This window comes from Astyanax mexicanus, chromosome 18 (assembly GCF_023375975.1).
Source record: "Astyanax mexicanus isolate ESR-SI-001 chromosome 18, AstMex3_surface, whole genome shotgun sequence".
NCBI classification, from domain to species: Eukaryota; Metazoa; Chordata; class Actinopteri; order Characiformes; family Acestrorhamphidae; genus Astyanax; species Astyanax mexicanus.
This window is the reverse complement of record NC_064425.1, coordinates 40,340,188-40,352,082: the sequence shown is the minus strand read 5'-3', so window position 1 is coordinate 40,352,082 and position 11,895 is coordinate 40,340,188. Positions and strand designations below refer to the sequence as shown.

Sequence of the window (11,895 nt, the reverse complement as noted above, 5' to 3'; positions counted from 1 at the left end):
CTTATTTGCAGAAAATGGAAAGGAATGGGGCTGAAATAACAAAAGATGCAGAGCTTTCAGACCTTAAATAATGCAAAGAAAACAAGTTCATATTCATAAAGTTTTATTCATAGAGTTCAGAAATCAATATTTGGTGGAATAACTGAATAATGTTTTTTAATTACTGTTTTTATGCATCTTGGCATCATGTTTTCCTCCACCAGTCTTACACACTGCTTTTGGATAACTTTATGCTGCTTTACTCCTGGTCCAAAAATTTAAGCAGTTCAGTTTGGTTTGATGGCTTGTGATCATCCTTCTTCCTCTTGATTATATTCTGGAGGTTTTCAGTTTGGTAAAATCAAAAACTCTTTATTTTTCAGTGGTCTCTTATTTTTTTTTTCCAGAGATGTATTTTTTTTTTCCACGTTATTAATGAATCCCTCACTCTCTTTTTTTATAGTGTGCTCCAAACACTGTGACCACATCTATACTAAACCAGAGGTGAGTTCCAGTCTGTTTTTTACATTGGTCACAGCTTCCGATCTGTAATTGAGTGTAAACTAGTTCAGCCTCTGTTTGAACTTTAGATAACATGCTTGTAAGGAAGGCCAGTGGTGTTTATTGACCTTCAGTGTCTCGTTCGGATGGTCATTTTTGGCTGAAGTGGTGCAGAACTGACCTTGATTCAAATCTTTTATACATTTCTCATATCTAGTTGCTGTCTGACATCCTGTCTGTCTGTTATCTTTCCTCTCTGTCAGTTCAGTTCAGTTTAAACTGAATAAGATTACTAAAGCAAACCAGACACAAACCACGATAAACACACTTATAATCAGCCTTATAATCAGATATGCATGAGATGTTTATTCTTTTAGACGTGATAAGTGTTAGTGAATCAGTGAGGTAATGGTGGTAGTGCATTCTTTATTGTATAATAAAGCTGGAAGTGGAGAGTTATAGTGATAACAGGTTTGGCAGATTCTAAATATATAGGGTTTTTTTTGCACTATAAGTCGAACTTAAAATCCTTTAATTTTCCCAAAAATCGTCAGTTAGCCTAATGTGAGAGGGGAGTATACTAGACTGTAGTCTGTGTGTTTACCCTGTTAAAACAAGCTATGTGGGACATACTGCTAGCTGAGGGTGCCTGGGGTTACTGGAACACTCAGGGTTCCTCAGTGTAGCTCTGTTGGGTGGCGTTAACAAGCGCTAAGCACTGCTAACTGCAGCTAGCACTGAGCGCTGCTAACAGTGTTAAAATTTTGGAAATCTAAGCTTACTGCAAATAAACGGAAGCACTTTACTCAGCCAAATAAACAGTTTTCAGGAAGAAAAATCTGTGTAGATTAACACCAAGTGCTCAATTGACTTTGAAAGAAAATGTTTTTTTTCCCCATTTAGATTTTTTTATTTTATTTCTTTTTTTTTTTACCTTCCAATTTGGGAAGTAAACTGGTAAAATGAGAAATTAAAATAAACAAATATATTTCTTAAATTTTTAAAACCCAGTTTTCTACAATATACATATACTCTTTTAACTGACCCACTATATATATAACTGAATATTTAATAGCAAGTCAATTTTTATCAAACTTAAAATTCCCTTCCTAACTTATTTCTCAGACATTTAAGTACTTCCTTTGGAATAAAATAGACTCACCAGTATCCCCAAGTGTTGGTTCCTCTCACCTTTTTCTGTCTTAACTGCATAACTTTAAAGGACTACAGCATTTAGATTAGAATTTTTTTTCCAGTAATACAAGCGGTATGGTAGATTTATTCTTTTATTTTATTTATTTATTATTTTTGGCTATTTGTTTTTATGTATACGTACTTCATGGGCAACTTCATTGGGGGGGGGGGGAGGCAGAAAGGATTTAGAGTGATATTGTTAAGATGGAACAAGATCATGTTTATTGTGCCTGTGTTTACCTGATTTGTCTGCCAATAAATAAATTTGTATAAAATTAACTTGCTGTTTAAAATAACTTGTTTTTATTTTATGTGTATCTGTATGTACTAATAAATTAGTCTCTCTCTCTGTCTCTCTCTCTGTCTCGCTCTCTGTCTCGCTCTCTCTCTCTCAGGGGTGGTAGTGCTCAGGACCTGACGGTGTTTGCGGGCCGGGCGGTGGCGATGAACAGGCAGCTGGCGGAGCAGGACGAGAGTGCGGAGCAGCTCCAGCAGCTGCACTTTGAGGAGGAAGAGGATGAGGACGGCTTTTCTTCCTCTTCACTGCTCCTCCACGCCAGCCTCTCTCCCCTCACCCGCTCCCGCCTCGCACAGCGCCGCCGCACCAGCAGCCAGAACCGCGGCCCGGTGTGCGCGTCCGAACTCTGCCAGCTACTCTCCCCGCTGGTGGTGGTGGGAGACTGCGCATGAACCTGCACACGCGCATACACGCGAATACTCACGCGCATAGACACTTACGCATGCGTATACGGTGAAGAAAAGGCAATGCATTGAATATACTTGATTTAAATGTGTATATTACACATTACATCAGCACAAAATATCACCAAAGCTATGAAATATTTATTAATACAGTAAAACATAAGTCTATTACCTTAAATTAAACTATATTAATAAGACTGACATTCCAAAATAATGTTTAATTCACTTAATATGAATTTTATGTACAATTTATTAATATTATATAAATAATTATTTATTATAGTTGCATAATAAATGTAATAAATGTTCATTTCACTACAGCAACAACACAAATCTCTCAAACTACTTCCAAACTAATCTTCATATTATGTTAAGTTAGTGTTATGTTAATTTGCTATGATTAATTTGTAATGTAATTATATTTTATCACATAAAAAAAAAAAGTTAATGTTTTGATGCATCAATATTTTCTTGATTTATTTAAAAATGATTGTACACATTTAAATCAAGCAAGTTCAGTGCGCCTCTCTGTTCAGTGCAGCAGCATATCTCGGAGTTTCTCCTACAGTAGATCTTACTGGACCTCCAGATGGACGCTGTGCTAAATTCACAACCGTTTGGGAGCAGTTCTGCTGGAGGGGTCTGGATGTCCTGCTGTAGCACTTACCAAGAAAAAAAAACGCATTAAAACCTCAGATCTCCCGGAAGTTCCGTGTTTTTGAAGGGAGTTCTTGAGAAGCGACTGTCTTTAATGATCGCAGGATTGGTTCTTCTGGACTTTGGGAATCGATTTACAGGCAAAAAAAACTGAAGAACTGAGAAAAACCAAAGGGACTCCTGTAGTGCTGCTTGCTGGTGCAGTCAGCTGACCCCACTGCAGCGTTTCAGGTGGATGTTCAGTTCAGCAGGATTAATAACCTCATGATTTTTGCCTTGCTGGACTCGCTGGGATGAGCGCTGTTGTGTTTATGCAACCTCTGACTGATACAGATACCAGGTTTGTCTGTTATTTAGAACAGGGTCTGTCTGACCACAGTGTTGGTTTGTTCACTGCACACTGTTAAATGCTTTAAGTTTCTTAAGGAACTTTTAGGGGTTCTTCAGTTTGAAACTTTGGAACCCCTTATGCTGCTTTGAGGAATATATTTTTCTTCTAAAATTCTGTTTGTAAAGATTCTTTTAGGGTTTTTTTAGTGTAAAACTGTAGCAGAACCCACTAAGGTGCTTTGGAGAATCTTCAGGACAAAGGATTTTAAGAGGAAAATGGTTCCTGAAAGTTCTTCCAAGCATATTAAAAATGTTCCTCAAAGCATCATAAGAGGTACCACAAAAAGTTAGTTGTTTATGCAATATTTTGTACAATTTTGAAGTACAAAAGGCTCAAATTCTGGTTTTAAGCTCTTTAATTCAGTCTGCTTTCAGAGACCCACAACAGAAGCCAGTATTCAGGTTCTCTACTTGCAGTTCCCTGATGGATTCAAGGGTGTTCAGATTGAAGCTCATTCTCAGATGTGCTGAAGGCTAAGAACAAGTAAGAGACTCTTGTTGGACACCAGTTTCCCACAAACCACTGACTGGCTTCAGAATCACTATGTGAACCAGTTAAATGATCACTTCAGAACAGTGCGGTCAAAGTTTATGTGGAGTTTAAAAGAAAAAATATCCCTAAAAAAAAAAAACAAGTATTAATTTGTTTGTTTTTACTGTTGTTAAAAGTAGTCAGTCAGCTAAGACAGTTGTTTAGTGTGAGAGGTTTGTCTCTACTTTTAACAGCCTTAACAGACATCCACATTTTCAGTTGTTAAACTGGATAAATTCATTTTTTTTTCTTTTACAATAATAACTACAGTATATTAGTCATCATATAACTTTCAGTCCTAAAATGGAGACCTGTGGGACTACACAATACTAAACTAATACTTACCAATAGTGTGTGGGTTTGGAATATTGGCTCTATCACTAGAGTTAAACCAAGAGGTTAAACCAAGAACCGCAAGTGTTGAAAGTTTAAGTATTGAATAATTTCACAGACTGGCTCCGTAAAAAGTATTCCACTGTAAGCAAACTTCAAACTCCAGACAGACTTCAGTCTGAATGGCAAATGTTTCCAACATATTATAATACAGTAATACTTAATATTGAATCCAGTTTATCCAGATCACTACTTTTAAAAACAGTCAAACTCTTCAAATGCACAGAAATACAGTGTTTGCTTTGTTCTCCAGTGTTTAAACAATGATCTGAGCGTGTTGAGAGTTTGAGTATTAAATTATTGAGCAGACCGTCTCAGGGAGGATATTGGCTCTTTACTTTTAGACTCAAAGCTAAAGATCTAACCAAGCAAACTTCAAACTCAACCCAGACTTTAATCAGAACTGCAAATGTTTTCAGGTTTAAACACAAATACACTTAATTTTATTCAGTTTAACATCAAATTATTTATTTACAAAAGTCTAAAACTATTTAAGGCTTGTAAAAATACAGGAGAACAATATTAATGCTGGGTTTAAACTAAGAACTGCAAATAATTAAAGTTGTTTTATTGAATTATTTGCCTGAACAGCCGATGTTTCCAGCGTATTATAATACAGTAATGTTAAATCCAGTTTATCCAGATCACTACTTTTAAACAGTCGAAAACTCTCTTCAAATGCACAGAAACGCAGTGTCAGTTCTTTGTTTAAACACTAGAGAACCATGCTGAGAGTTTGAGTATTGAATTATTGAGCAGGCTGTCTCAGTGAGGGTATTGGCTCTTTACTTTTAGACTCAAAGCTAAAGATCTAACCAAGCAATCCTTAAACTCGACACAGACTTCAGTCTAAAAAGCAGATCTTTCCAACATTCTAATACAATAACTCAATATTTTTTCAAGTTTATGTTGGTGACTAGTTTTAAAACCAGTCTAAAACACCGTGTTCAGACAAAGAACTGTATTGACAAAGAAGAGTATTGAGAGTTTGAGTATTGAGTTATTTGGCAGACTGGCTCAGTGAGGACATATTGGTCTATAGGTATGTGTGCTACTCTTTACTTTTACACTCAAAGCTAAAGAGCTAATGATCCAACCAGACAATATTCAAACTCGACACAGACTTCAGTCTGAACTGCAAATGTTTCCAGCGTATTATAATACAGTAATTTAATATTAATCCAGTTTAATGTTGGTCACTCCTTCTAAAAACTCATTGAAGACTCATTGAGGGTATATTAGATTGTGTATGTGATGTAAACCTGGAAGTCTTATCTCTCAGCTGTAAAGCAGATGTTACAGAAACACACAGGAGAACAGGGTTAATGCTGTGATTAAACCAAGACCTGCAAGAACTGTGAATTGGCTCTGATTCCTCGAAGCTCAACACTAAAGAAAGAAGAGTAAAGATGAATGTAATGTACTGAATGGGAGATAAACCGTGTTACTGCAGTACAGTGTAGACCTTTAAACCCTGTAGGCTCTTCTTCAGTCTTGTTTAAAGTGTTTGAGGACAGTTCTGAGGGAAAGTGGGTTCTAAAGCCAAAGCTCAGCTTTATTAAACTGCCTGTGTTCAGCGTAGGGGGCGCTGTTTTCCACGCTGCTGCTTGTTGTTATTATTAGAGTGTTAAAATTTGATTTCTTTTATTATTTGTTTTTAAATGGTTCTCTGTGTTGAGCTGATGAACGTGAAAGAATGTAAGGTTATCTTTTTTTTTCTTTTTTTTTTACTATTTATTTTTTAATCAGAACGATGCTTTACGTTCTCACGTTTCAGATGTTTGGATGTTTTAAGCAGTGTTTGATGCATCATTTTGCATTTCTCTCATTATGAATGAAAGTGTGAGATCGTGAATGTGAGCGCGAGAGCGCTGGCCTGTGTGAAAGTGATCCCAGCTTGACTGGTGGAGAGTCGCAGAACCGGACGCTCTGATTGGACGATATGAATTTGCCACAGTCTTTCAGCAGATGTTTGGATTGTCGTTGTCTTACAGTAAGACTCTGTTAACTGTGCAGAAATGTTCTCCTCACAGCTTTCCTGAGGAACTGCTAGTTTTTTGTATTTTATTGTATTTTTTAATTTATTATTTTTTGTTTTGAAGAATTTGATTCATGCTCTTTTAAACACCTTGGTAGCCACACCCATTTTTAGGGACCATTTTTTGTATCTCCCTGTATTTTTTTTTTTTATATATATATTTTTTGGAGTTGTGAGCCCCCAAATAAAGAGCATAAACAATTATAAAATTCACTTTTTGTGTTTTTTTTTTTTCTCAATAATTCGAATAATTGAAAAGGTACTTTATTTCAGTAATTCAGTTCAAAATGTAAAACTCCTATATTATATAGGTGTATTACACACAGAGTGATCTATTTCAAGCATTTACTTCTTTTATTATTGATGATTATGGCTTACAGCCAATGAAAACCCAAAAACCAGTGGGCATTGTGCCAAGTCCTGCTGGAAAATGAAATCCGCATCTCCATAAAAGTTGTCAGTAGCAGAGGGAAGCATGAAATGCTGTAAGATTTTGTGGGAAAACAAAACTGCAATGACTTTAGACTTGATAATAAAACACAGTGGATCAACACCAGCAGATGACATGTCTCTCCAAGCCATCACTGATTGGTGGAAACTTCACACTAGACCTCGAGCAGTTTGGACCGTGTGTTTCTCCACTCTTCCTCCAGACTCTGCTCCCTTGATTCACAAATGAAATGTAAAATTTACTGATGATCAGTGATGGTTTGGAGAGACATGTCATCTGCTGGTGTTGATCCACAGCTAAACCTTCCTACAGGAGACCAGCATATTGGAATTATTCCAAAAGGGCATGAACAACTCATCCAGGACAACATTTAAAGAACTGCAAGTCTCACTCGCCTCAGTTAAGCTCAGTGTTAATGATTCTATATTAAGAGAGACTGGATGAAAATGGTCCCCATGGGAGAGTTCCAAGATAATCACTGCTGGACAAAAAAAAAAAAAAAAAAAAACTCAACAGCTCATCTCACATATACCAACAAACATCTGAAACATAATTTCAGAAAAAGAACATCATACTGAATGTATAACATGGTGGTGGTAGTGTGATGGTCTGGGGCTGCTTTGTTTCTTTAGGTTCTGGACAACTTGCTGTAATTGATAGAAGCAGGTATTCTGCCTTTTACCAGAAAATCCTAAAGGAGAATGCCAGGTCATCAGTTTGTGATTTTAGCCCACATCAAAGAAAATCCATTGGCTATATACTGTATATATATATATATATGTATGTATATATATGTATATATATGTAAATGGACACGTATATGCTTTTATTAGGGACAAAACTGCCAATAAGAGAATACATTTCTTCTTAGATGGATTTCTTACAAGAAGCAATCCTAAAAATGTCAAAATTAGATTTAAGGACTTAAAGCAAGCAAAATTTTTTAGATTTATTGGTTTAAATTAGGAAACAATCACAATAACATGACTATAAACTGCTTTTATATTTAATAAGGTAATGTTAGTCTAGTATTGAAATGTATTTGATAATCTGAAAAATGTAAGTATAGCCCTATCTGGACGGGATTAGTTTCTCAGGGGGTCCTGGGGTAATTTTCTCTTTTATGGGGGTCCTCTGTGTTTTTATTCCCGTCCGGGACGACCATGTATGTGTTTTTCTCAGTTGTCCAGTTAAGAGTTCAGAAATCAATATTTGGTGGAAAAACCCTGGTTTTTAATCACAGTTTTCATGCATCTTGGCATTTTCTCCTCCATCAGTCTTACACACTGCTTTTGGATAATTTTATGCCACTCCTGGTGCAAAATTTGGTAAAATTATAAAAAATTAAACAAACAAAATAAAATAAAATTCCAGAGCTGCATTTAAGTGTCTGTGTGTGTATGTGTCTGTGTGTGTATGTGTGTGTGTGTGTGTGTGTGTGTGCGCGCGCTGCATCTTACAACTTCTCAGTAGTTTTAGATGGAGTGTGTGCTCCCCCTCGTGGTAAAATATCTGCCCTGCAGTTTGTGAAGTTACTTCTGAAATTCATGCTGGATCTACTGCTGTTTATAATATAATTGATCATAATTACAGAAGTTTTTTTCATTATCTATAGACCTTGCTGTACCAGTCATCCATAACAATAAGACCACTGACAGCTGAACTGCACTAATGATCTGATTCCAGTGATTCCTGTAAACAGGGTTGTGTAATACAGTGGTATTTTTCATGATTTACCTTTATAAATCATTGGTTGTTCAGGTCAGTAATTTCAGTTAAATATATCATATAGCAGAAGAACACAGTGATATTTGAGAAGTGAAATGAAGTTTATAGGATTTACAGAAAGTGTGCAATAATTCTATAAACTAAATTAGGTGTGTGGATAAATTTGAGAACCTCAACAGAAAAATGACATCAATATTTACTAGACCAGCCTCTAAACTCTTCCTACAGCTTCCACTGAGTGTCTGTTTTTGCTTCTGGTTGAAGGTATTTCGTATCATTCTTCTTTACTAATCATCTCCAGTTCAGTCAGGTTTGATGGTTTCTGATCATGAACAGCCGCTTTAAATCACACCACAGATTTATAATAATATTCAGGTCTGGGGACTGAGATGATCTGAGATGATCATTCCAGAATGTTGTACTTGTTCCTCTGCATGAATGTTTTAGTAGATTATGAGCAGTGTTTAGTGTTTAGTGTTTAGTGTTTAGGGTCGTTGTCTTGTTGAAGTATCCAGCCCCGGCGCTTTAACTTCAACTTTCTCACTGATTCTTCAACATTGTTCTGAAGAATCTGCTGATATTGACTGAAATCCATGTGACCCTCAACTTTAACAAGATTCCCAGTACCTGCACTGATCACACAGCCCCACAGCATGATGAACCACCACCACATTTTACTGTGGGGAGCAGTAAAGTGTTTGTGTTGGAATGCTGTGTTCTTTTTCCTCCATGCATAAATACCCCCCTCCAAATAACTCAATTTTAGTTTCATCAGTCCACAGAATCTTATTCCAAAATGAAGCTGGTTTGTTCAAATGTGCTTTAGCTTTAGCATACCTCAAGCGACTCTGTTTGTGGCGTGTGCTCAGAAAAGGCTTCTTCTGCATTTCTCTCCCATACAGCCTCTCCTTGCGTAAAGTGCACTGAATAGTGAATAGTGAACAATGCACAGTGACTCCATCTGCAGCAGGGTAATGGTTGGATGTAGGTGTTTGGAGCTCTGGAGGTCTGTAGGTTGACTATGACTGTTCTCTCCATCCTTCTCCTCTGATTATCTGAGATTTTTCTTGTTCTGCTACTTCAGATCTTAACTAGAACTGTGTCTGTGGTTCTTCCATTTCCTCACTCTGTTCCTCACAGTGGAAACTGCAGCTGAAATCTCTGAGATTTGAGCTTTTTGTATCCTTCCTTTAAACCATGATGTTAATCAATCTTTGTTTTCAGGTTATTTGAGAGTTTTTTGTTTTGAGGCTTCCATGTTGCCGCTCTTCAGAGAAGATGCGAAGAGGAGAAAACTTACAATTGGCTCCTTAATCCTTTCTCATAATTGGATTCACCTGTGCTTAAATTAAGGAAAAACAAATCTGCCAATGGGATGAGCTAATTTTGTTTAGTAAGATTTTTTTAAAATAAACAATCACAGAATATTAAAATGAGTGAAATAAGCTTAAATCAATCAAAAATCCCTTATTTTCTTGGCTTAAATTTGTACAGAAGAATCAGAATAACTTGACTAACTTGACGTTTTGTGCTTATTTTGGATTCAAATTACTTAAAATAAGGTGAACATTTTAAGTGAGTCTGAATAAGATCTTATTCCTAAACAATCTTACACTTACGATGCTTAGTAAGACAAAAAATTATTATCAGAGAAAAAATAATACAATTTATTGCCTTGAGATGAGATAATTTCACTTGCTAAGAAGAATGAGTTTGCAGTGTGACCTTTAGGCGGGTAAATTTTTTTAAATGACCATCCTAATTCTCTCAGTACAATGGTGTTCCCACTTTCAAAGTCTGTCAACTTGGTAAAATTTGCATTTGAGTGCATCATAGAGGCACGTCCAGCAGTCAGCAACCTCTCATCAAGAGATCTCTACCAAAATAGTAGCCTCTGAGAGCTTTTTTTAGGGGAGCGGAGGAAGCTCTTTAACGCCCTCTTGTCTAAATAGACCACATCTGTAATCATCTAAACAAATTTGCATTCATTTCATTTAAAGGGGGCATATTATATATCTATTTTTACACAAGTTAGAAAAAAAGGTCTATGGGCTTTAATACAAAACATGTTCATGAAGTTCTTTGCACAATATCACTCTCACATAAAAAGAGAGTGATAAATCTTATAAACTCTATTCTTGCCCGTTTTAGTCTCTTTAAAAAAATGAGCCGTTTAAAGGGCTCTGTCACTTTTATGCAAATAAGCTGTTGCTGAGCCCCACTATGCTTAGCGCTATGCATTTACCTCATGATAGCGTTAGCAAAACACAAACAAGCTAGTTCATGCTAAACTGCGATAAAAGCATCTTTATCTTTATCTTCTGACTTCCCTGATGAAAAAAATATACTTAATGAACTTGTCTTAATTGAAATGTATAAGTATGCTGTAAATATACTAACATATTTAGGTACTTACCTAAAATATATTAAAAGTACATTAATATTATGGATTTTTATCTTTTACCATATTTAATATATTATCAATAAAGTGTAGTTTAAATAAATAGACAACTATGAAGTACACTTTTAGTTTAATGTAATTCAGTATACTTCTAAAATACTTATCTCCAAATATACTTTTGTAATTTTTTTTAGCAAAGTGTGTTAAAAACAACTGTTACAGTAATTCACTTAAAGTACAATGTATCATGTAACTTTTTAGTGTTTAAAGTAAATTTGTAACATGCAAAAAATTGTGCTGTTTACAAAAGACAGGAACAAAAAGCATATTTGTACTCTGTTGTAAATAGATTACATATATTTAACATCAATTTCTAATATACTCTGTGTATAATAGTGATACAGTTTTAATACTCATTAAATGTACTATAATTTTACTGTAAGCATATTTAAAATATGGGGTTACATACATGAAGTAGTAGGTTTAAATGTTACTGAAGTATATATTTTTAAATAGTTTCCATTTAAGTAAGATTTTTGTACTATTTTTATACAATTAAAGTATAATAAGTACAAAAAAGTTCAATTTTAGCACTATTTAAATATACTGATTAAAAATTAGGCTACAAGTACACTTTAGTACACTATAGAATAATAATGTTTAGTATACTTTAATCTACTTTTTTTTCCACTAGAGTTGCCACAGACAGTAGGTACAGATCCCTCCTTCAGACAAAGTCTGCTATATAATCCTGCTGTGTACTGTCTGAGGTTTTTAAACAAAATGATTTAAATGGCAGATGTTTAATTGATCTAGTGGGTGGGGCTCTGGTCGAGGTTGAGGTCTGCGAGTGAGGGGTGGTGCCAGGGTGCCGCTATACAGTGCTATACAGTTCTTTACCTTATTGTGACGTCACAATAAGGGAGCAT

The 11,895-nt window shown here is 35.6% G+C and overlaps 1 protein-coding gene across 2 annotated transcripts in view; it reads left to right on the top strand.

Annotated features, from left to right (window-relative positions):
• mknk2a (MAPK interacting serine/threonine kinase 2a) overlaps nucleotides 1-6,599 on the top strand; it is a 31,365-nt gene extending 24,766 nt beyond the window's left edge. For both annotated transcript variants that reach the window (XM_022672492.2, XM_022672453.2), the window contains exons 13-14: nucleotides 443-483; nucleotides 2,070-6,599. In XM_022672492.2, coding sequence (XP_022528213.2) covers nucleotides 443-483; nucleotides 2,070-2,364 — 336 coding nt within the window. In that variant the 3' untranslated portion in view covers nucleotides 2,365-6,599. The remainder of the gene's footprint in view (nucleotides 1-442; nucleotides 484-2,069) is intronic.
• Nucleotides 6,600-11,895: the final 5,296 nt, after the last annotated feature.